The 26519-nt window shown below is 42.4% G+C and overlaps 1 protein-coding gene across 2 annotated transcripts in view; it reads left to right on the top strand.

The window, feature by feature from the left end:
* Positions 1–432: 432 nt before the first annotated feature.
* Positions 433–26519, top strand: part of RIPK2 (receptor interacting serine/threonine kinase 2) — a 38919-nt gene continuing 12832 nt past the window's right edge. The window contains exons 1-7 of one of the 2 annotated variants that reach the window (XM_043507640.1): positions 1261–1437; positions 1494–1690; positions 7139–7292; positions 17039–17194; positions 21507–21664; positions 24948–24997; positions 25201–25362. In XM_043507640.1, the coding sequence (XP_043363575.1) occupies positions 1500–1690; positions 7139–7292; positions 17039–17194; positions 21507–21664; positions 24948–24997; positions 25201–25362 (871 nt within the window). In that variant the 5' untranslated portion in view covers positions 1261–1437; positions 1494–1499. Of the gene's footprint in view, positions 523–1260; positions 1438–1493; positions 1691–7138; positions 7293–17038; positions 17195–21506; positions 21665–24947; positions 24998–25200; positions 25363–26519 lie in introns of those variants that run through there. The other variant, XM_043507641.1, reaches the window with a different exon arrangement.

The following is a 26519-nucleotide window of genomic DNA, read 5'->3' as shown; positions in this document are numbered from 1 at the left end:
GGCAACAAGGGTAACAAAAAAAAAAAATCTGCCAAGGAAAAACGGCAAACTGTGAACTGTGTTTCTAGAGAAAGAAATGCGAAGTCTTTAAAAGTTTTGTTTTAATGCTTCCTTCCAAACAGCGCACTCCTCCCTTGCTTGGCATTTACACGTGATCAAAACTAGTTACAAGACAGTAACACCCTTGCCACTGACACTGATGACAGTTACCAAAGCGGTGCTACAATAATGACGCACTCGAGCTGTAGCGCGCACCCCGCTTGTACTCCGAGAAAGGACGCGGGAAAGCAGAGACAGCACCCGTGAACACTCTGCTTTTTCCACCAAATGCATCCGATGAAGCGAGCTGTAGCTCACGAAAGCTTATGCTCTAATCAATTTGTTAGTCTCTAAGGGGCCACAAGTCCTCCTTCACTCTGCGGACACGCATCCACCTTTCTGCCCCCGCCCCAGCCCGCCGGGGTTTCACGCACCGCTCTGCTTCGGACTTTCCTGATTACAAGCCGCGATTTCCCGGAAGAGGCGGGTGAGGTCTGACGCTTCCGCGTCCGCCAGGAGCAGCTGAGATTGGATGTGTGCGGCTCCCGGGGGAAGGCGACTAGGCTGGGCGCGGCGCTCGGGGCCCCTGCGCTCTCCTAGGCTCCCGCCCACAGCGAGTTGGGCTCTCCTGACTTTTGATCTTTGAGGATCGGGTGTGCGCGCCTGCCCCCCCCCTCGCCCCAGGCTGGTAGGAGGCTCCCCGAAGGGAGCGGGGCGGGAGGCCCGTCCGCCGCCGCGTGCGATGATGCTGCCGGGGGGCTCTTTTGCCTGCAAGAACGAGCGCCCGGAGACGGGGAAGCGGGGGGACGAGTCCTAGCCTCTGGCGGCTAAACCCGGAGCCGGGAAGGGGCTGAAACCGCAGCCGCGCTTTGTCGCTGGACGGGGGTTTAGGGGGCTGGGGGGAGGTCCCGGTGGCTGGAGGGGGGGAGGTGAGGGGGCTGGGGGGAGGTCCCGGTGGCTGGAGGGGGGGAGGTGAGGGGGCTGGAGGAGGGGGCTGGGGGTAGGTCCCGGGGGCTGGAGGGGGGGGCTCGGGGAGGTCCCGGTGGCTGGAAGGGGGGGCTGGGGGGAGGTCCCGCTGGCTGGAGGGGGTGGGAGGTGAGGGGGCTGGGGGGAGGTCCCGCTGGCTGGAGGGGGGGGAGGTGAGGGGAGGTCCCGCTGGCTGGAGGGGGGGAGTGAGGGGGCTGGGGGGGGGATTGGGGAGCGCTCCCTAGACAGGGTTCTTAGGGGGACCCCCTGACGAGGCTGGTGACGCGGGGCTAGGGGTGGGAGGGAGAGGCGAGGCCGGCCGGGGCGCGCTCTGGACACGTCCCTTCGCCGGTGCGTGGGGGCAGGGAGAGGCCGGAGCCAGCCAACCCGGAACCCGGCTTCCCGCGAGTCCCTCCGGCGGCCTCCCGGAGCCGCCTCCCCGCTTAGTCAGCGGGGCAGCAGCCGGGCCGAGTCGGCGGCCGCGGGGCGCCAGGATGAGCGGCGGCGGCGGCGGCGGCGGCTTGTCCTGCAGCATTAACTGCGCGCTGCCCACCATCCCCTCCAGCAAGCTGCCCGACCTGCGCTTCCTCAGCCGGGGCGCCTACGGCACCGTGTCCTCGGCGCGCCACGCCGACTGGAGGGTCCCGGTGGCCGTCAAGTGCCTGCAGGGGCCGCTGCTAGACAGGTAACTGGGGGGGGCGCGGGCCGGGGGAGTTTTGCTCCTGACTCTTCTCCCGCTCCCAGAACGGGGCCTTCCCGCCCCCCACCGGGATCCCCTCCCGCCCAGGCTGGTCCAGGGAGCCCCGCCGGGGCTGCCAATCCCCCTGCACCCATGGCCCCGATCCTTCTCCCGGGCCCCGGGTGCCCACGGGGAACCAGCGGGTGCCGCTCCCAGACTCGCCCCGGCGGCTGATCCTACCTTAATTTTTTCGTGGCTTTGGCCCACTTCAAAGGTCTGGCTTGTTTGCCCCTGTTCCCCAGGAAGGGTAATGGGAGCTAGTGGCTACTCTTCGAGGGCCCAGGTCTGTGAGGTGATGAGCGCTTTTTCTGCCCCAGTGAGGTGCAGAGCAAGGATCAGGGTGAGATGGAGGGTGTATATTGCGAGCAGACGACCCTGCCAGTTTGCCCAGTCTGACCGACAGAACCCCTGCTGCTTTCAGCCCTCCACTTCCTCTTAATAATTACAATGTATAGAGAAGTAGCACATGGAGGCCTACATCTTCCCCATTGTTCCAGGCACTGTCAAACACATAGTGACAAACAAGGAAAGCCCTGCCCCAAATCGTTTACAATCTGGTTTAATGAGAAGTGAGTATGCTGACTGTGCTGAATTTCTTGGTGGAGTTTGTGATGATACAGGTTTCAGAGTGATAGCTATGTTAGTCTACATAAGCAAAAATAACAAGGAATCCTTGTGGCACCTTAGAGGCTAACACATTTATTTGGGCATAAGCTTTTGTGGGCTAACACCCACTTCATCAAATGCATGGACTGAAAAATACAGTAAGAAGAACATATATTATAGCACATGAAAAGATGGGAGTTGCCTTACCAAGTGGGGGGTCAGTGTGAGCTGTAGCTCACGAAAGCTTATGCTCAAATAAATTTGTTAGTCTCTAAAGTGCCACAAGTACTCTTTTTCTTAGTGCTAACAAGCCAATTCAATTAAGGTGGAAGTGGCCTATTCTCAATAGTTGACAAGAAGGGGTGAATACCAAGGGAAGTAAAATTAGTTTTGTAGTGCTAACGAGGCCAATGCAATCAAGGTGGCCCATTTCGAGCAGTTGACAAGAAGGTGTGAGTATCAGCAGTGGGGAAAATTACTTTTTGTAGTGACCCATCCACTCCCAGTCTTTATTCAGGCCTAATTTAATGGTGCCCAGTTTGCAAGTTAACTCCAGTTCTGCAATTTCTCGTTGGAGTCTGGTTTTAAAGGTTTTTTTATTGAAGAATTGCCACTTTTAAGTCTGTTGTTGCGTGTCCAGGGAGATTGAAGTGTTCTCCTACTGGTTTTTGAATGTTACAATTCTTGATGTCTGATTTGTGTCCATTTATTCTTTTGTGTAGAGACTGTTTGGCAAATGTACATGGCACAGGGGCATTGCTGGCACATGATGGCATATATCGCATTGGTAGATGTGCAGGTGAACGCGCTCCTGATGGTGTGGCTGATGTGGTTAGGTCCTATGATGATGTCCCTTGAATAGATATGTGGACAGAGTTGGCAACGGGGTTTGTTACAGGGTTTGGTTCCTGGGTTAGTGTTTTTGTTGTGTGGTGTGAGTTGTTAGTGAGTATTTGCTTCAGGTTGGGGGTTGTCTGTAAGTGAGGACTGGCCTGTCTCCCAAGGTCTGTGAGAGTGAGGGATCGTCCTTCAGGATAGGTTGTAGATCCTTGATGATGCGTTGGAAAGGTTTTAGTTGGGGGCTGTAGGTGACTGCTAATGGCATTCTGTTACTTTCTTTGTTGGGCCTGTCCTGTAGTAGGTGACTTCTGGGTACTCTTCTGGCTCTGTCTATCTGTTTCTTCACTTCACCAGGTGGGTATTGTCGTTTTAAGAATGCTTGATAGAGATCCTGTAGGTGTTTGCCTCTGTCTGAGGGATTGGAGCAAATGCGGTTGTATCTTAGAGCTTGGCTGTAGACAATGTCTCATGTGGTGTAGTCTGGATGAAAGCTGGAGGCATGTAGGTAAGTATAGCAGTTACTAGGTTTGCAGTGTAGGGTGGCGTTTGTGACCATTGCTTATTTGCACTATAGTGTTCAGGAAGTGGATCTCTTGTGTGGACTGGTCAAGGCTGTGGTTGATGGTGGGGTGGAAATTGTTGAAATCCTGGTGGAATTCCTCAAGGGCCTCTTTCTCATGGGTCCAGATGATGAAGATGTCATCAATGTAGTGCAAGTAGAGTAGGGGTGCTAGGGGACGAGAGCTGAGGAAGTGTTGTTCTAAGTCAGCCATAAAAATGTTGGCATACTGTGGGGCCATGCAGGTACCCATAGCAGTGCCGATGACTTGAAGGTATAAATTGTTCCCAAATCTGAACTAGTTGTGGGTGAGGACAAAGTTCAGCCACCAGGTTTGCTGTGACATTATTGGGGATACTGTTTCTGACAGCTTATAGTCCATTTTTGTGTGGAATGTTGTGTAGAGAGCTTCTACGTCCATAGTGGTTAGGATGGTGTTTTTTGGAAGATCACCAATGATGACACAGTTACTTGCTAATAGGAGGTCATCAAATCCATTTTTATTTGTATATCAGCCTCCCCTTTGTTCCAGATGCATTCATTGGCTGACAGTATATCCTCATGAACTTTTAAGATAGTGTTTTCACATACAATGAAGTTGTGATTTTTAGCACTGAAAAACAAATTCCAAAGGGCGACAACCCCAAATATTTCGGTGTAGCTCTCTCAGTCAGAAGTTGATCGGAGTAATGATCATTGTCTTTGACAACAGAACTTTGGCCAAGATATGTCAAAAAAGCCAGTCGGCTTATTATTTTTTAAAATTGAATTGCCAAATTCAAAATATTGATCTTTGAGTTTTTCCTATTTCAGCTACTGAAAAGTAGTGGCTGCCGAGAGAAGGTGTTTACTGATGTTAGTCTTGGCATCCACAAGAGTAAATGTAAGGCTTTCAAAAAGATGAAAAATCCTTCCGCTGAAATTAGACAAAATTTAGCAAAGAAGGGAACTCCAAATGCTGCTAAGTAATATGGTAAATTTTAAAATAGAAGGACAAGTTTAGTGTCTTGTTGTTCAAACTCGTTTGCTTCTCATCAACCAGGTATAAATATGCTTTATTGTTGCCTTGGAAAACTTACCGCCATGAAGCATCAGATTCTCAACCAATTTTGTGGCAGACTCTTATTCATGTCTTCATCCTTTCCACCTGACCACTACAATTCTCTTCTTTTTAATGTCTCCTTCAATTCCAGATCATTCACAATGAGCTGTCTCATCCGTCAACTTTCCTAGAAATAAGTACACATCACTTCCTCCCTCTAGAAATTTACACTGGTTTCCTGTTTGCATCAGAGTGCAGTACAGCATGAATATTCCTTATGGAGTTAGGCTGGGTAAACCCCTACTTGTATCTCTCTCAGATTTAGTCATTTATGGATTTTCCAGATTTTTCCCCAATTTCCAGTTTCCTTCAAACTGCTTTTTAATTTTCATTTTCTGTAGTGTCTAGTAGCAAGATCCTGCCTTCTTGCAACATCAGGAACAACTCCTCCTTCTCTATATCTATTTGACTTCAAGGTCTGATGGCTACATTTCTTTCTAAAGACCCTATTTTGTCTCACAGGCCTATAGATTCTAACCTTCTCTGTAATAAAATAAACTAATCTTAGTTTCAAAACACCCTCCCCCACCCCCAAACCTAATGGGCTCTTACCCTTTAGGGCAGTGGCTCTCAACCTTTCCAGACTACTGTACCCCTTTCAGGAGTCTGATTTGTCTTGCATACCCTCAAATTTCACCACACTTAAACTAGTAGCTTTCAAAATTAGACATAAAAATACAAAAGTGTCCCATCACACTATTACTGAAAAATTGCTTACTTTCTCATTTTTACCATATAATTATAAAATAAGTGAATTAGAATGTAAATATTTTACTTACATTTCAGTATATAGAGGAGTATAAACAAGTAATTGTCTGTATGAAATTTTCATTTCTACTGACTTTGATAGTACTTTTTATGTAGCCTGTTGTAAAACTAGGCAAATATCTAGATGAGTTGATGTATCCCCTGGAAGATCTCTGCGTATGCCCAGCAATACACTTACCATGGTTGAGAACCATTGCTTTAGGGTTCCAAATCCTGCAGTCAGATTCATGGGAAGATCCTTGTGCTTGTGCAGAGTCCCATTGACCTAGAGTCTGAGTTTAGTTTCTTTTCATTGCTCAAGCTATGTAAACACTACAGTTTACGTTGGTATAAGTTATGTCTGTCAGTGTTGCCACAGGTTTTTTAATATTTTAATACTTTTTTTTAAAGAGGTCAGCCTCCAAAAATTGATTTGTTTTAAATAATATGATATTGAAAACAACCTCCTCCCGTATTTGGGGTTTTTTACCCTCTACCCCTTTTTTTAAAAAAAGTAGGTCCACTCAGATCACATTATGAAGCTTTTCCCTGCAATCTTGAAGGCAAGAAACTTAGTTTTCTTAATATTGTTCCCTGGAATTAAAAACCAATATTAAACTGTAATGCCTTCTTCCAAACAGCACAGACAGTATATCTCCAGCCTAAAAACATATCTTCACGTACAGCTGAAAAGCGTCTCCTGTGGGGGGTGTTGCTTTTGATGTCTTTCAGGGCCATAACCAGTCTTGAGTGATATTTTTTTATTTGATAAGCAAGATTAGAAAACTTTTCTTGATAACCAAAAATAGTTAATTTGAGCTATTTCTCTTTTCCCCTCTTTGGATAATTATGTTTTCACTGGATGTATTTATCTTAACTTGTATTTTCCTAGGGTGCACTGATGTCTGCTCAGTCAAAGACGCTAAAAACCTTTTGAATGCCATTAGCTCTGGCTCATGAGATGAATATGGAAAATTCCCCACTTTACACTAAACAAGCAATGGATATAATTGAAAATTCCCATTTGTAGTTATGGTGGTACCACAATATACCAAAAATACAAGGAGATACTAATTGTCACTAGAGTGATAAATTTGGAAATGTTAATGGCACCCACTGTATTACCCATGTTTCAAGTATTATAGTAATATGCCCAAGAGTATAAATACCAGAAAGACAACCTGCCACAGCAAGGCCCAATTATTCTTGCTGAAAAATTGAATTCCTGTTGTGGCATATCTATCAATGCTACTGTGTAGTAAAACATAACCCGTTTTTTTGTATTTGCATCTATATGTAGTAAGTAATCTGTTGTGAAGCATTCTGTGATAATTGTATACAGCAGTCCAGTAAAAAATAAATTGTAGTGCTGTCAATGTTTTCGTATAGTGACATCTTAATTTTGTAAAGCTAATTCAGTGCACCTTTCATCTATGTTTCTTTTCTTACCTTAGAAGTAAACATAATATATTTAAACGAACTAAATCATAATTGCATGTTTCTTAGCACTGATTTAGTCATTTAATTTTTTTTCTTGCAGTGAAAGAAGCAATCTCTTAAAAGAAGCAGAGATTTTACACAAAGCCAGGTTCAGTTACATTCTACCAATTTGGGGAATTTGCAATGAGCCTGAGTTTCTGGGAATAGTGACTGAATACATGATAAATGGGTCATTAAACCAACTTTTACATGGGGTAAGTATATAGTGTTTTTCTAAAGCCTTTTGTGTGTCCCTTCTAGTTGTTGCTGTTAAATGGTCTGTTTTGCATGCATGAGGAAATCAAGTAGTAACCATTTTTTTAATAGAAAAAAATATTGGGCCCTATCCTGCAATTTACTCTGCTCAGGCAGACTGCTATATCTGTGAAGAGCCTCTTTGACGTCAGTGGGGCCTTGTCTGGGAGCAGCAGCCTACCCCCATTAAGACCGTTGCAGTATTTGGGGCTTTAGAGAAATTACAGGGAAATGAATGGCGAGTTAAAAACAATCAGCTGTGATTTGCAACTAATTAGAAACTCAATGAGAGCTCAAATAGTTGTACTTATTTCTGTACTGGTTTCAGAATCTTTGGCCTTTACTGTGCATGCATGCGTTTATTCATTATTCCTGGGGGAATCCTGCACCACTGTGTGTGTGCAGAATTCATGCCCTCCTCCTTCTTCCCTCCCTCCCCCCATCAGATTTTTTCTCCGCAGAATATAGATTCTGCAGGAGAGGCTCTGCAGTTATGCCTTTTGCCCACCAGGCGCTGCTACGGCACCAGAAGAGAGGGCAATCGGCTGGCATGTGAGGGCAGTTCCTTACAGCGACGCCAGGAGGCACAGGCGGGACAGAGCATGGCACACAGGATTGCTAGGGGTCACAAACTGGGGTTCAGAAGGGCTAATGGAGCGGGGTAGGAAACAGACTGGGACGCAGGCTCAGGAGCTAGTATAGTGACAGCTTTGAGCCAGGGAATGAATGGGAGGGAGGCTGCAGGGCCACATGAGGATGAGGCACAGGGATTGCATGGCCACATGGGGACAGCACATAGGGGACATACGGGGACAGGGGCAGAAGTGCCTGACTGACTGGGAGAGGCTGGGTCAGCCAGGGTCTGCATGGGGGAGGCTCCTAACAATCCCCTCCCCTCCCCCCCCCCGCGCAAAAACAACACTTTTCCATACTTCTACCACCACACCCAACAACCCTCTGGGTTCACTCCCAGGCTCTTTCCCACTCTCTCAGCTCCTTCATTACCCCTGACTTCTTTGCCAACCCTTTGCACTGCTTCTGAGGGATGTGGGAAATATGTTTCTGTAGTGTAGTTTAAATGAATTACTCAAAGTTCTGTTTTTATATGCCTAGTAAGGAATCTACTTGTCAAAAAAACATTTCCTAAATTTTGTTGTTGCGTGTTTTGTTACAGACATACTTCCTGAGAGGTATTTTGACATAAATTACCAAAATAACTGGAACTGGTGTAGTTATATTATGGTGTTTGGACAAAATAAAATATCCAGAATTTTAAAATATTGTGCACAGAGTTTAATTTTTCGGTGTGGAATTTAATTAATTTTTTTTGGCAGGAGTAATTCATTCATGTGAATAATTTGCATTCATTTTCTCTTTACTGTGAATAGTCTTTTAAAAGAAGACTATGACTCAAACTGATAAGTCAGAAGTTGCAAAACTAAAACAGGCACGTAGTTGTGCTTTTTTAAAATGAAGGACTGAACTTTCATATTCAGTTTGTGAAACATACCAACAAAAGCTTAGAAATTCAATCATAACATTTTTAAAAGATAATGTTTGTGTTTTAGTGTAATCTGGCATCACTGGGAGGCAGTATTGTCTGGTGGACAGAGCATTCGATTGGGACTTAGAGGACCTTGATTCTCTTTTTGCAACTGCCAGTGGCCTGCTGGGTGACTTTGGACATGTCATTTTGTCTGTGTGTTCTTCTGCTTTCCCATTTATAAAATGGGGATATTATGCTTGCCTTTACTAGGAGGACATCTCTTCTTGGGATATTATGTATTATTTTCTGTAGCCACAAGTAGAAATTTTCTTTTTCCTCTTGGCTAGCTTGATTTGTTGGAGCACAAAACATTGAATAATGGACACTTTCTGGAACTTTGGTGTAAATAGTACTGTTGTTATCGTTTCCAGGACTTGTGCCCATTCTGTCAGACTTTTGGTTGCCCTCTTTTGATAATATAAAACCTTTGCCATCTCTGTGTATGTCACTGGCATTTGGTAGCCCAGAACATAGTAAAATGTGTTCAATTGACAAAAGATGCTGCCTATCTCATTTTCCTTAGACCTAGTATATATATCTAGTTTATATCTATAGTATATATATCTAGTTTATATCTATCAATTTCTGTTGTTTGGACCACTTTTTTAGGCTTATATAGTGTCCACATATAGGAGGGTTAGCACTCCCTAGACACACTTCCCCTCCTCCCCCAGGTCCCACTGTCCTTCGTTTACTCTCTCTACTCCCCCAGTGGCTGCACTTAGGGGAGTTTTCTGGGGGTAATTGCTCCCTGGCAGAGGGCTGGTTCTTCTTTCTCCCTGCCCTTTGTTAGAGGAGGGTCTGGCTGAAACAGTGGTCAGCCTCTCAGACAGTCCCTGGATAGGCCTTTACAGGCTCAGTTTCTGAAAGTTTGTTACACCTACATAGGGTTTACATCCCCCCACCCTTCTTTCTGGAGTGAGTTACTTGGCTGTCAGCCGGGACGGCTCTGGAAGCAGTGTGTTCTGTGGCTGTCTGTTCCTCACCTGGTCACTTGGTTATTCATAGCCTCTTCCTGATCACTGCCCCTTCCTGTGGTAGGCTTCCTCAAATAAGCCCCTTCTCCTCCAGGAGGAACAGGTGTACCTCATTAGTGCTGCACAGGCCAAGAGTAGCTCATTAGCATCCTTGCGGCTGGTGGAAGGGCATGTCCCTTCACACCGCATATTCTGCATACCAATTTAGGAGACAACAAATTCATCAGCAGAGTAGCTTCCTTGTGTGTTTTGGCCATTTCACATCATCATCTCTCTTAAATCTATTTGAATGGAGTTGAGTTGGATTGAGTTTTTGAACTGAGGGGTAGTGCAGATTTCCCTAACAACTTTGTTTCTTACTGTAGTGGCTTATTAGCAGTTGGGTCGGTGGACTGCCTTAAGTCTGGCTCCTACCTTTGACCTAGACATGGATGCTAAAGTAGGGAGCAATAACACTGTCAGGGAAGCTATTATAGGGAAACAAGGCATCAATGGAAAGAAAGTGGCAAAATGTTTGCTGATTTTTGTAGAACAAATGGCCTGATCATTGGAGGAAATATCTTCCTTCACCACAGTATTATTAAGATAACTTGGAGGTCACCAGGTCACAGAACAGGAAAACAAATGTATCACATTACAATGTGGCTCAAATGAAGAAGAACATTAGAAGATGTACATAGAAGGAACGGGGCAGATATGGGGACAGACCATGCATTAATGGTAGATATTTTGAGAATAAAAATAAAGATGACTGAGCAACAGAGATGCCTACATTATAATATCACCAACCTAACACAGATGACAATGCCATCAGAGTTTAGAATTGGATTAACAGGTGCTTGAAGATGATGGAACAGTAGAAGGCAAATGGAAATGGGTAAAGGAAGCTATCACTAAAACTTCTGAAGAAATGCTGGGATTCAGGAAGAAACACCACAGTGAATGGTTATCTGAGGATGTATGACAGGAAATAAAAGAGATCAAATTAAATAAACTAAATAAAGCAAGACCAAGAAAACAGACACACACACACACACACACGCTCTCGCTCTCGGAGGAATATACCATAAAAAGTACAGGGACCAAAATGAGTGCTACGAAAGACAAATGAGAACTTATAGATAAATTGATGTACAGACCACTGCAGCAAAAAATGATATGAAGACAGTGTACCAACCGACCAATTCAAGACAACAAGGGCAACCTAATGATAAAGACATCAAAACAATTAAATGTATAGAGGCAGTATTTTATTCAACTACTGAATGGCGAGCCAGTGGACACTCCCCCTGGATATAGAGGAAGGAGAAGATCTGGATGTCAAACTAGAACCTATCACCAGTGTAGAAGTAGAGAGGGCAGTCAATCAGTTAAAAACGGAAAGGCACCAGGTCCAGGTAACATTCCAACAGAGGTTCTTAAGGCAGACTTGTGGAAAACAGTAGACATTTTGATAGGCTCCTTACAAAATATATGGAAAGAAGAAAAGTTACCAGATCAGTGGAAAAGAGGTCATGTAGGGAAGCTGCCAAAGAAAGAAGACCTCAGTCAGTGTAAAAACTGGAGGGGCATAGAACGGATGTCTCTTGCAGGTAAGGTGTTTACAAGTATTATTCTAGGCGAAATCAGTGCATAAGAACAGCCATACTGGGTTAGACCAATGGTCCATCTAGCCTAGTATCCTGTTTTCCAACAGTGGCCAATGCCAGATGCTTAAGAGGGAATGAACAGAACAGGCAATAATTCATCCCCCGTCGTCCACTCCCTCCTTCTGGCAATCAGAGGCTAATGATACCCAGAGCATGGGATTGCACCCTTGGCCATCTTGGCTAATAGCCATTGATGGACCCATCCTCCATGAATTTATCTAGTTCTTTTTGAACTTCATTATCGTTTTAGACTGCACAATGTCCCCTGGCAAGGAGTTCCACAGGTTGACTCTGTGTTGTGTGAAGTACTTCCTTGTTTGTTTTAAACCTCCTGCTTATCAATCAATGTGAAGGGGTAAATAACATTTTGTTGTTCACTTTCTCCACAGTCACGATTTCATAGACCTTGATCATATCCTCCCTTAGTCATCTCTTTTCCAAGCTGAAAAGTCCCAGTCTTTTTAATCTCTCTTCATATGGAAGCTGTTCCATACCCCTCATCATTTTTGTTGCCTTTCTCTGTACCTTTTCCAATTCTAATATATCTTCTTGAGATGGGGTGACCAGAACTACAGGCAGTATGCAAGGTCTGGATGTATCATGGATTTAAATAGTGGCATTATGATTTTGTGTTTTATTATCTGTCCCTTTCGCAATGGTCCCTGAGGCTGCCCATTAAGCAGATGTTTTCAGAGAACTATCCACAATGGCTCCAAGAACTCTTTCTTGAGTGTAACAGCTAATTTAGACACCACCATTTTGTGTGTGTTCTTAGGGCTGTTTTCCAGTGTTTATTATTTTGCATTTATCAATGAGGAATTTCATCTGCCATTTTGTTACCCAGTCACCCAGTTCTGTGAAGTCCCTTTATAACTCTTCATGGTCTGCTTTGGACTTGAGTAATTTTGTATCATCTGCAAAATTTGCCACCTCCCTGTTTTACCACCTTTTCCAAATCATTTATGAATATGTTGAGCAGCGCTGGATCCCTGGAGGACACTTCTATTTACCTCTCTCCATTCTGAAATCTGCCCATTTATTCCTACCCTTTGTTTTCTATCTTTTAACCGGTTACTGATCCATAAGAGGACCTTCCCTCTTATCCCATGACTGCTTAATTTGCTTAAGAGCCTTTGGTGAGGGACCTTGTCAAAGGCTTTCTGAAAATCTAAATACACTATATCCACTAGATCCCTCTTGTCCATATGTTTGTTGACCCCCCTCAAAGAGTTCTAGTTGATTGGGGAGGCATGACTTCCCTTTACAAAAGCCATGTTGACTCTCCTCAACAAAGTGTATTTATGTATGTCTCTGATGATTCAGTTATTTACTATAGTTTCACCCAATTTATGAGATACTGAAATTAGATTTACCGGCTTGTAATTGCTAGGATGGCCTCTGGAGCCTTTTTTTAAAATTGGTGTAACATTACTATCCTCCTGTCATCTGGTACAGAAACTGATTTAAATGATAGATTATATCACACAGTTAGTAGTTCTGCAATTTCATATTTCAGTTCCTTCAGAACTCTTGGGTGAATACTATCTCATTCTGGTGACTTACTATTTTATAGAGCTATCCATTAATCGCAGTTAACTCAAGCAATTAATTCCAAACAAATTAACTCACTGAAAAATATTAATCGCACTATTAATAATAGAATGCCAACTGATTTTTTATAAATATTTTTCTACATTTTCAAATATATTGATTTCAGTTACAACACAGAATACAAAGTGTACAGTGATCATTTTATATTTTTAATTATAAATATTTGCACTGTAAAAGAAACAAATTGTATTTTTCAATTCACCTCATACAAGTACTGTAGTGCAGTCTCTATCGTGAATGTAGAATTGTTACATAACTGAACTCAAAAACTCTTAAAATGTTAGAGCTTACAAGTCCCACTCAATCCTGCTTCTTGTTCAGCCAATCACTAAGACAAACAAGTTTGTTTATATTTATGGGAGATAATGCTGCCTGCTTCTTATTTACAATGTCACCTGAAAGTGAGAACAGGTATTCACATGGCATTTTTGTAGCCGGTATTGCAAGGTATTTACGTGTCAGATATGCTAAACCTTTGGAATGGTGGTCAAAGCATGAAAGGCATACAGAGGACATGCTTCCATGCTGATGACTCTCATTAAAAAAATGTGTTAATTAAATTTGTGACTGAACTCCTTGGGGGAGAATTGTATGTCTCCTGCTCCATAATTCTACCTATATTCTGCCATATATTTCATGTTATGGCAGTCTCAGATGATGACCCAACGTACGTTGTTCGATTTAAGAACACTTTTTAATTGCAGTTTTGACAAAACGCAAAGATGGTGTCAATATGAGATTTCTAAAGATAGCTACAGCACTCAACCCAAAGTTTAAGAATCTGAAGTGCCTTCCAAAAATCTGAGAGAAACGAAGTATGGAACATGCTGTCAGAAGTCTTAAAAGAGCAACACTTCGATTTGGAAACTACAAAACGAGAACTACCGAAAAAGAAAAATCAACCTTCAATTGGTGGCATCTGATTCAGATGATGAAAATGAACGTGCATTGGTCCGCACTGCTTTGGATCGTTATCAAGCAGAACCTGTCAGCAGCATGGTAACGTTCTCTGGAATGGTAATTGAAGCAGGAAGGGGCATAGGACTGTTTAGCAAATCTGGCATGTAAATACCTTGCAATGCTGGCTACAACAATACACTTTGTATTCTGTGTTGTAATTTAAATCAATGTATTTGAAAATGTAGAAAACATCCACAAATATTTAAATAAATCATATTCTATTATTTAAGTATGATTAAAACTGTGATTAATCACAATTTTGTTTTAATCTTGGTTAACTGAGATTTTTTTAAAATCATTTGACAGCTCTACTATTTAATTTATCAATCTGTTCCAAAACCACCTCTATTGACATCTGGGACAGTTCTGCAGATTTGTCACCTAAAGGCTCACATCCTCTGTAGATTCAAGATATAGGCACGATTCAGACAGGATAAAGCAGGTACATATCAAATAATAATCTTTTATGTATCAACATAGAACTGTTGATTGTACGACAGTCACCACTTTATATGAATTTTTTAGATTTCCAAAAATCTTTTGGTATAATGGATAGAACCGTTTTATGGAAATTGCTACACCACTATGGAATCTTCCAAAATTTGTCATGATCATTCAGAGCTTCTATGAAAATATGACATGCCAAGTAGTACATAATTGTGAACTGACTAAACCATTCAAAGTCACTCTGGGCATCAGGCAAGGATTTCTTATTTCACCCAGGATCTTTTTACAGATAGTGGATTGGATTGAGAGAGAGGGAGCACAGAACAATGAAAGGGACATACAATGAATTTTCAAACAGAAGTTAGACCAATTTGACTTTGTGGATGACATCAACATGCTGTCACTTACCCTAGAGACATGAAAGCCAAAACAAATGATCTCCAGGCTTATGCACAATTAATAAGGTTGAAAATCAACACTAAGAAAACTTAAACTGTAAGAATCAACACACGACACCAATAACATTTTCTGGGACTGGCACAAAAGAGGTCCGATACGTGAAATATCTTGACAGCATTGTAAGTACAACAGGCGACAGACTGACAATATCCTGCACAATCCTTATGGAATTAGGATAAGGTTTAACTTAATTCTGTAAACTTTATTGAATTAGGTTTAATACTTTGGGGGTCCATTGTATTAAAAATGCAGTTGTGCATATTTATGATGGAATTGTAGGTCACTCCTCTAGGAGGAGGGGGATGCTATTGTAATTCCTCAGGTTATGAGCCCCTTTGAAGTCGCCCCTTAGTGAGGTCTGCATATCTTAGTTCAAAATGGATTCTCCATGGACCAACAGACAAAGAAAAGACTTTTGGATGACTATCCTGGTCCAGGCCCTTCTTCCTGGCCCAGTAAATGGACAGGATCTCTGGTCCATAGAGGCCCCAGTTCTTTAAGGAAGGATTGGATGGACTTCGCGTACTGAGGCCCCATAAGACTGTGTGTTTGTTCTGAACTGAAGCTATGATGAACTTGAAACAAAAGGGAAACCCCTTTTGGGGGGTGGGTGAATGCCAGAACCAATGTTAGGGTGATCTCTGGTAATCGTATTAGTGTGCATGTAGTTGTATTATTTTTAACATATTCTCTGTAATGTTTTTTTTACCTTAAGAATAAAATAGCCTTGCTTAAAAAGAACTGTGTGGTAAATTGCAACCACGGGCAGTCACTCTCCTGGGTATAATACAGCAAAGGCAGGGAACTTCTCAGCCTGGAAATACCCTAGTGAGAAGGGAGTGAGATATAGGTCTCCACCCAAGAAAGGCAGTGGCTGGGGAACTGCACCCTGGCTGGCCCACTGAGAGGGAACAGGAAAATGTCCTGATCTCTGACACAACAAAGTAGAGCAGATGAAAACATTAAAGCCAGACATGCCTTTGTAACTCTAAAGCCAATCTGGAGAAACAAATCTTGCTTCCAAACTAAAAACTTGGAATACTTAACACCGTTCTAAAGTTGGTCTTGCTATATTGTGCTGAAACTTGGAGATTCAAGACTTCACTATCTAAACTCCAAGTTTTAATAAACAGCTGACAGAATAATCCTCAGTATCTGATGGCTGGGGGGAAAAGAGTCACAAATAAAGAATTCTGGAGAAGGATAAAACAGAAGCCAGTAGGACAAGAAATTCTGGAACGAAAGTGGAGATGGAAAACTAAATAATGTAAGACCGGAATTGGATTGGAACCCCTAGGGCAAGAGGCAGGCAATAAGGTAGACCAATGATAACGCTGAACTACATAATATAAGCAGAATTGAAAACTAAGACTGCAGAAGGAGACCTGCAAAGGTGAAAGGCAGCGGTAAAGACCCTGTGTTCTGCAATGGAATAGAGAGGGTTAAAAAGATACTTGCCCACTTTTGTAAAGTACTCTGAGTCTGTTGATGATATCTAAATCTTATCTAGAACTTTATCATCACAAGGTCATAAAGTATGTGTATTAGTAACAGCGTATATAATCATGAATTGATAAAAGAAAAGGAGTACTTGTGGCACCTTAGAGCTAACAAATTTATTTGAGCATAAGCTTTGGTGAGCTATAGCTCACTTCATCGGATCCGTTAAAATGCATTTTAATGCATCCGATGAAGTGAGCTGTAGCTCACGAAAGCTTATGCTCAAATAAATTTGTTAGCTCTAAGGTGCCACAAGTACTCCTTTTCTTTTTGCAAATACAGACTAATACGGCTGCTACTCTGAAACCCATCATGAATTGATGGAGTATAATTCCTAAATAACAGGAGCATAGTAATGAGTGATTAAACAGTTCACAATGTTAAAACAAATACATAAATTAACACCAATCACAATGATTTGTCATTTTTTAAATTTGTGAATACAAGATGTAAAAAAACCTCTTAAACTGTGTGTCCTCTAACTCATAGATTTTTGTTAGAATATTTAAATGGATGATGATATTGTGATTTTGCTGGTTTTCTTTTTTCTTTGGAAGAAAAATGTGTATCCTGATGTTGCGTGGTCACTGCGATTCCGTGTTTTGTATGAAATTGCTTTGGGAGTGAATTATCTACACAACATGAGTCCTCCATTGCTGCACCATGATTTGAAGACCCAAAATATTTTACTGGATAGCGAGTTTCATGTTAAGGTAAGGTTCTGATTATTTTAGTTCCTATATTTCTCTTCAGCGAGCACATGTAAGCAGGGGAATGTTCTCGCCATTGTGAGGATCTTTCCTGGCTTATACGCTATCCTAGTGAACTGGGCTAGCGAAAGGATGTGAGTCCTTGCTCCCACTTCCTTTACCCGGAGGCCTGCCTGACCTCAAGGGCTCCCCTTCCACTCTCCTGTCTGGCAGAGTCCTCTAGGCCCAGGATTCCTGGGGGGCTTGTTGTGGTCACTTAGGGCAGGAGCTAGGGTGTCCCCACTCCGGGGTGCTCTCTCTGCACTGGATGCTTCCCTAACCCATAGATCATTACATACAGTTCAAAGCAAATACAATGTATTAAACAGCAATCTGTTTAAAAAAAAAAATAAGGAAAAAATGGGAATGTGTCTGCAGGTCAGACACTTGCTCTGGCCGTGGCCACAGGCCCTCAGGCTTTAGGTGGCAGGACCCTTCTTCCCAGCATTGCCCCCGCCCCGTCAGGGTTACGATCCCCCTCCAAGTCTGGCCTGCAAGACATCTTGGCTGGGGGCATCTCCCTGCGCTGGGCCTGCTGTCCAGGGTCCCGCTCGCTCTCTGCAGCTGCTAGCTGTATCTGGCTCCGGACTGCTCCAGCTCCACTCTGTCTGACCCAGGCAATTCCAGCTCACAGGGCGGATGGGATCCCCTGGCTTCCTGACTCCCTGATTAGCCTGCCCGCCCTGTCAATCAGGCTGACCTGGAGCATTGGCCTCTCCCCATTGTTCCTGGGGGCTGTCAGTCTCAGGGTCCTGATTTCCCATCGACCTTTCGCCTTACTTTTAGTACTGGGAGCTAGCCAACCAAAACACTCCCACTGAGTTCTAATAAGGGGACAACAGTCCCCTTACACATATCAGAACTGAAGTGCGTTTAATATTTCAGACAAGGAGTGGGGATAGGAAGGGACAAACTTATACTTCTGTCCTGCAGTTGTGTCTTTGCAGGCAGAGCCCCATCTTCTTCAGGAAGGTTCCACACAGAAACAGGGATTGACTTGCACCAATCCAATTGCAGATTCCTGGCCTTTAGCAGCACACTGGCTTTTCATAATGTTGGCCTATGCAGTATGCCATACAGATGAAATAAATCAAAGTTAGTAGATAAAAAAATTTAACTGAGATGAACCTGTGGATATCTGAAGGGATTATACCTAGGGAAGGAAACCAAATTCTCAGCAAAATTAACATAAAAGTAGTTGTGAGTTCACAGGTTTAATTACAGAGAAGAGAGGTTAGAGGTACTTTGATAAGATGGTGTTAAGATAAGCATGTTAGTTCATGGTAACAAAATAGAGAGGAATTAGAGAAGTAATTAGGCAGTGAAAGAAATAAAAGCAGTGGCTAATATTCAGAAGTGGCAACACTTTCTTATGAAAGTCCTTGAGGATAACCCTTAATGTGGTCCTTTCAGAGTAGAAACTCCTTCTAAGAACTACTCAAGTTCTGAAGTCAGAGGAGCTCAGGTAGGCCCTGGTGGGTTTCCCATTCCCAGCAACAATGTAATATATGATGTGCTGTCTTGCTTCCAAATTGTCATTCTTCACTCAGCAATGCTTAGTGTAGTCTTAGAACATCTCTTCAGATATGCACACTCTGGGTTTGGATAGTATGGGAAGGGAAGAAACCTACCTGGCATATACTTCCCAAGGAGATTTGATGAGGGAATGATCAAGGCCTAGGTTGCTTGTTAGGCTTTATATTCACCTTAAAATGGAACAAAACACACATGAAATTGTTTTTCAGCCATCTTAACTTTAATGGTTTATTATGGACCTTTAATTCAGAGGCAAAGGGGAGAAAGTATTGGTGATGAAGAATCCATTTGTTAAGAAAACTGTTGGTCACTTTTAGAATTCGAATAGAAATAAAAACAGTCTGATAAAGTTTTGTTTCCTTTCATCAACAGTTTTAAAATTTGAAATGGAGGTTATGGAATATTTAGTATTACAGTAGTTGAGGGAGATGCTTTGCATTAAATTTGGATGGTTAATGCTTTAAGATTAATTTTTTTACAGATGCTTTATGTGGGGGTTAATTGCTCATTGCTTATTAACTAGCTCTCTAATTATTTGAGCTGCTTTTGGGTGGAGTGAAATTAAGATTTTGATAACTGGCAGAAAATGGAAGAAGCAATATTAGATACATCTGCTGTGTATTATAAAAAAGGAAGTATTGAATATATGCGTAAAATGCAATAATACAGTGTCTGATTGCATCAGAAATCTGCTAAATGAGTAAGATTTCTAAAAGGTTGAATTACGAGACCAGACACGCACAAGTGCAGTATGCAGATTGGTTTTAAAAGCAGTTCCTCCTTCCCCAATGACCTCAAAAGCTAGTCAGGAGAAAGCACTTGTAGACAGGCCATGTACTCCATGACACAATGAAATCAAGTCCATTACAAGCACCTTAATTTATTCTGTTCTCATGAAATATTCTTCCTTCACTTCCACCTGTCCTACATAAATACACACAACTATGGCCCAGTCAGTAACATAACACCAGTCCATAATTATTTTTAACTTTTGTTTTCATGTATTCTCCAGGAAGCTCATATCCATAGATCTTACTTTTTGCAACGTTGTCCCAGCAGCCTTGCTCAGAGCCCTTTTTTCCCTCTCATGTATGTACCAGGAAAGTGGGCAATTTGTAGTTCATTTCATCTCTTTGGACTCCCACCCATTGGCCACTGTGAGGAATTCTAGGATCCCAACTGGCCAGCCTACACTTCTGGTTCCCTCTCCCCTATTCTGGAAGCTGGATTCCAGCTTTTGCTCCCTGATCCCCTGCTGCCTGGTTCTGCGGAACAGTGTGGGATGCTGTGACAGGTTGCTATACTCGCTGCTGGATGATTCCACCTCTTGGCGGTTCTGGGGATTACCTCGGTCACGGAAACGCCCATTCTAGTGGTTAAATCCCATCGGTTTCTCCTCTTCAGCTCTTCTTGCTCTCAGGAGCCGCAGCTGTCCTCTCTGTGTTTCAGCCTCTGACCAGGTCGCTCAGCATTCCCCCCTTCTGGGGTATAGTCCTTCAAAGTCTCTGTTAATCTCATAGTGACCAAGGCAGTCTTCCATTTCACTACCCTGCCAGTGCCGCTTTCCCAGTGTCAGGTAGAAGAACATGGGCCTACTCTCTACTCCGGGTTCCACCCCAGGGACCCTACAACATGCAGCCAAGGACTGTTCAGTCCCCAACCTTGCTGCTTACTCCTAGGCTGCTTCCAATCCCGGCACGACCCCACTCTCTCTGGGGTTTGTCCCAGGGAGCAGTATTGGTCTACTTGTCCCACTTGTCGATAGCCCCCCAACACACCTCCCTTCTCCCACGGAGTGACTGTAGACTCCCTCCCTGCAGTTCTTCCTGCTATCAGCTCCCTGGCTTTAGAACCCCTCCCTGTTCCCACAGAGGTTTGCTTTCCTCTCAGACTAAAAGGTTATTTGGCCCATCTGGCTTCCATTAACCCCTTCAGGGAAAGTGTGGAGGGTGGAAACCCCATCAGAGGTGCATGCATTGCAAACCAATTAACTCTTAGCTTGTAGGGAAGGACAGAGAACAAGAAGCAGTTTCAGGCATGTCCCAGCCAGACATGGAAACAGCAAACAAAATATTGGATGCCTGTCTACAGCAAAATGGCAAATTTCACAGCCAAAATTATGAATTCTATGGCATCTTGGAAAACACTATATTACATAGCTGGGGAATTGTAAGGTCCAAGGAGCTCTGATTGAGATGATATGAACTGCACCAGTCTCTGAATTGTTGTTGTTTTTGGATAGTGCTGCATTGTTTTACACTTAATTAATGTTTTCAAGATTTTTTTCCCAACCATAAGGGCTAGAAACATAAGTGTTTGGTCTTTGAAAATGAAAGCTAATATTCTGAAATGCAGGTTTTTTTAGCAAGGGTGAATTCCACAGCCAAATCTCAGACTATGTGGGGATGTTGTCCACAGGGAGCAATGGGAGGGAACGTCTTTTTATTCTATTTATTTTATACACCACCTATCACAGTGGGGTCCTGGTCCATAACTAGGGCCATTAAGTGCTACGTTAATTCAAATAATAAATAATAATAATACTATGCATGACAACATGAATCCTGTTTTGGGAACATATTCTGAATCAAGGTTGATGTTTTTTGTAGCTAGCAGAACACTATAGCTGCTTTCATTTCAACAAACTCTTCATTCAGTTCTATTTTTGACAACTTACACTAACATCAGTGCATAGATGGGACCTGTTCTCTCAGAATGACAGATTTTTGTTCTTTACCAGATTGCGGATTTTGGTTTATCGAAATGGCGCATGGTGTCCACATCACAATCACGAGGTGACAAATCTCTGCCAGAAGGAGGGACTATTATCTACATGCCACCTGAAGACTATAATCCCAATCAGAAAACCCGTGCAAGTATAAAGCATGATATATACAGGTACTGCCTGTTATCCTACAGTGAGCACTGCAAACTGAAAAGTAAAAATTGTCAAAGGAACTCGATTATAATGAATCAGAACATGTTATTTTGGGGCACTAAATGAATAAAGTAAAATTTTTGAAAATCTCTTTTCCTAGCAAACATTAGGACAAATATAATGCCCTAGAAATTAGGGTAAAACCAGGATAACTAGACAAAGGGGATTGGTTGTAGTTAACCCAATGTTATTTAATTTTCTGAACATCCCACAAATCAGGCTTGCAGGGAATAGAATTACCCTGCTGAAAACAGGATGGATGGGGGGAGAGAGAGAATAGGTAGCAAAACAAAGTGCAGGCATCCAGATGAACAAACTATACACACCTACTTGAGAGATCTCTATGGGTAATGTCCAGAGATTAATGTAATTTGCAAGACAAACATGGGGTGAAAGAAAAAGCATTAACTTAGAAAAGGTCAGGAGAAAGGACAGGCAAAAACAGAGTATACATCAAATAGAAATTCATATAGGAGTATACATCAAATAGGGACAGGCAAAAACAGAGTATACATCATATAGAAATCCAGGGAGAGCTACTCCAGTAAGCTCTTGAATAGCACATATAGAGTAATAATACCTATAAAAGAAACAACAGAAGTTGCTCTCTACGTATAAGAGATACAGTAACTCCTCGCTTAACATTGCACTTATGTTCCTGAAAAGTGCGACTTTAAGCGAAATGATACTAAGCGAATCCAATTTCCCCATAAGAATTAATGTAAATGGGGGGGTTGGGTTCCAGGAAAAAAAATTTCACCAGACAAAAGACATATACACACACACACACAATATAAGTTTTAAACAAACAATTTATACTGTACACAGCAATGATGATTGTGAACTTTGGTTGAGGTGGTGAAGTAAGAGAGTGGGATATTTCCCAGGGAATGCCTTACTGCTAAATGATGAACTAGTACTCAGCTGAGCCCTCAAGGGTTAACGCATTGTTGTTAATGTAGCCTCACACTCTACAAGGCAGCACAAATGGAGAGAGGGGAGACAGCATGGCAGACAGAGAGACACACCCTGTGTGTGAGAGAGATGTGTATTGCCCCTTTAAGTATGCTGACCGACTCAAGTACATTGCCTCTTTAAGTAGATCAGCAAGTTGAGACAGTAGCTGCTGCCAGCAAGCTCCCTCCTTCCTGAGCCCTGTTGTGTCGTCGTCGTTCGTCCCCTCCCCTCCCCCCGCTCTATGGAGATGGGGTAAGTGGGGAGGCAGGAGCAGGGGGAAGGGGGACACCTTGAAATTAGCACCCCTCACAGCTAAATATGAGGTGCAACAGATTGTTTAGCATAGGTAGGTAGTAGTTAAACAATCGGTTCCACTTCATATTTGGCTATGATACTCAGAGTACCTTTCCCAGACATGAAGAAGAGCTCTGTGTAGCTTGAAAGCTTGTCTCTCTCACCAACAGAAGTTGGTCCAATAAAAGATATTACCTCACCCACCTTATCTTTCTAATATTGTGGGCCCAATACAGCTACAACACTGCATACTAAAGAAGAGAACAGAAGCAAATCAAGCTATACAATGGAAGGAAAGAGAAAGGTGTGGTGAGGGAAAGAAGAACATGAGCCAAAGGAAAACAAATAGGAAGTTGCAGACTACAATGTCACAGAAGAGATGATGATGTTTAATTATATCTCAGATTGAATGGGAGAGTGATGATGGGGGTTTCCCAGGCTGTGGCAGAGTTCATTCACCTCTCTGAATACCCTTAGGCCTTCCTGTCAGGGATGAGTCTTTGTGACTTCTGTACCAGTTTGACTCAGTTACTCTTGTTGAAAAGCAGAATTTTTGCCTTTAAAATCCACTGCTTTGTACCAAATGTCAGAGACAGTGACTCTCTCAAGTCACTACTCAAGGGACCAACAACAAAGGGTTGCTGCATATAGGAAGTGTTCTGCTCCACCTTTATTAAAACTGTAGTTATGAGCCTATTCCTGCTCCCATTGAGATTAGTGGGAAAAGTCCCATTGATTTACATATTAACATGATTAGGTTTAGTAAATTTGGAGTTATTTCCATGTGGTCTCCTGAAGATTCTTCTCTGCAGAGTGAATATGGCGTGTATGACACCTAACCCAACCAATCTCTGTTTATATTCAGAGTCCCAACAGCCATACTTTATGGACAAAAATATTTATTGAATTACTTTTCACTGCGTCGGTAGCACTGCATCAGTAACACAGCTCTGGAGAGGGAGCTAGATTCTATTTTGACTTGTCCATAATTAATAGAATTATTAACTGAATTCCAATTGCAGGACCACATTTTTTCCCTTGTTTCCCCTTCGCAGTCTGTTTAAAGGTTTTGCACAGGTGTAACTAAGGATAGATGGTGGCCTGCTGAACTCGTATTACTTTAGGCATGTCTATGCTGCAAAATTAAGTAGACTTATGTTAGGTCAGCCTACAGCCACCGTGGTAATTAAATCTGCTCTTCCTCTCCATACTATGTTCCTTCTGTCTGTGTGCATCCTCGCCAGCAGCGCATGCACCAACTTAAGTGGAGCATTGTGGGGCAATGAAAGCCAGATGCCCAGTCCCGCCGCCCCTGGGGCTGACCCCCCGAGCTATGAGCCCCAGCACTCTGGGGCAGCAGGACTCTGACAGTCAGCCCTGCATCGGCGAGGATCCAGCTACCAAAGACAGCAACAAGCGGTGTAAGCAACTCAGTGTCTATATGGACACTGCATCTACCTAACTATATGAACCTAATCACTACACCTTTCCTGGAGGTAAAGTTATTAGGTTGGCCTAGTGCGTGAGTTAAATCAGCAGGAGGAACATTGTAGTGTAGACACTTCCTTAGTTAGGTTGACGTAAGCTGCCTTACTCTGGACCTACTCTGAGGTGTAGACGGGGCCTGTGAAAGAAAGCCCTCTTAACACTGAGAGCCCAGGATGAGAAGGGCTAGCAGTTAGAAAAATACTCTTGACTTATAAACTGATTTTTTTTTTAATGTGAAATCAGTGAGGTCCTTAACACAGAACCCCAGTTCTTTGGTTTTTCAAAGGCACATATGGCCACCATAGTCAGCTATAGCACATTGTTCTTTACTCAGTACTATCCCTGTTGTTGGTTTTCATAACATGTATCAAGGGGCACATCATTATAGTCAGCCATTTAAGTTGGTGTTGTGCAAGTTTATTTTAATGTTTTGTATGATGCTGAGTGCATTGTCGGCATAAATAATAAAGTGTTCTAAAGTAATGCACATTTTTACTTTAATAGCTATGCCATTATTATGTGGGAAGTGATGTCAAGAAAACAGCCCTTTGAAGGTGAGAATGTGTTCTTTAGTTTTCTTTTATAGCCTTATTTACATTTAGCTAAAGCCTATGTATAGTAATCTGAAAACAATTATTTTGGCAGAATTACAACATCCCTAATTATTGTCTGCAATTTTAATGTATCCTCCTATAGTAAACAATAACTATTTATAGTACATATATTTATAATAAATGCCTGATATCTATTTTGACAGAAGTTATAAACCCCTTGCAGATTATGTATAGTGTATCACAAGGACAGCGACCAGACACTAGTGAAGAAACTTTATCAATGGACATACCCCACCGAGTGCTGATAGTAACATTAATGGCAAGTGGATGGGCACAAAATCCAGATGAAAGACCTTCTTTTTCAAGTGAGTTTACTTGCTTTTATAGATTAAGTGGAAAACCATACCCCCAAAAATACCTGAATGTTAATACAATATTGAGATTGCTTAGTTGCAATCACAAAAAGGAAATGTAAACACCTGTATCCAAAACAGCTTTAACTCAGCCTTGTCAAATATCCTATATAATTTACAGTTTACATTTAACAGCATATACAGTAACATTAAGCTACTCATGCTAGAAGTCAAACAGTAATAAAAAATGGAACATGTACAATGCAGCCAGGTTTATATTGTAGCTGGAGTCTTCAATTTTGTATTTCCTGTCTTTTTGTGATTCATTATGCAACCTTAACATAATTAATTTATGTGCACTTAATTTACTGTTTGTTTTTGAAGGGGTGGGAGTTTTAAGGAGGAAAATAATTTGAGGAAAACAGATAAAATAAGGCTAGTGGAACTTGTAAGCAATCAGAGGTGTTTTGTTTGCTGAACTAACAGTGAGCTCTGGATTATAAATTCCTCTTGAAACAAAACTGAACCAGCCTTTTACAAACAAACTTTTAACCTTTCATAAACAAATGTGTGTTCCTGGAACACACCCATGTTCGGGGGAAGCCATGTGAAAATACTGTCCCACCTTCCAGAATGAGGGGCTGCTGTTGCAAAAACGTATTCAGCCCGCTTCACATCTAGCTCATTAGCTCTGTTGCACAGTAGTTCCGCTGCCAGTGGGATTTCATGGCTGTGGAATTGGCAGCTGGTTCTGCCCCTAAGTGCACCCATAGAATTAAAAATGTCTATTATGCAGGCTCAATACACAACTCTCAAAGTCTTAGTTTTTGTTATACGTAAACCAGTTTGTTACAGTTCATGCAAGACACTAGTGCCAACTTCCAGACCACCAGCATATTGCTACAGCAATGTTCAAAAAGTTGTGGTTAGATGTATTATGTTTCTAAAACACTGGAAACAATGCTTTCTGGGTTTCTCCCTTGTCCCTCACTCATTTTGCTTATACATTTCCCTCCAAATCACCATTAGGTAGAGAGCTGAGACTAAGTGCAAATGAGCCTAAAAGATTAATATTGTGTGGAGAAATATAGGAAACTGTAATGTAAAAACAATGTTGCGGTTTTTACTAGATCAGTCTCTACCACCAATTGCAGTGATAATTGGAAACT

This window comes from Dermochelys coriacea, chromosome 2, assembly GCF_009764565.3.
Source record: "Dermochelys coriacea isolate rDerCor1 chromosome 2, rDerCor1.pri.v4, whole genome shotgun sequence".
Taxonomy (NCBI): domain Eukaryota; kingdom Metazoa; phylum Chordata; order Testudines; family Dermochelyidae; genus Dermochelys; species Dermochelys coriacea.
This window is presented reverse-complemented; position numbering and strand designations above follow the sequence as displayed.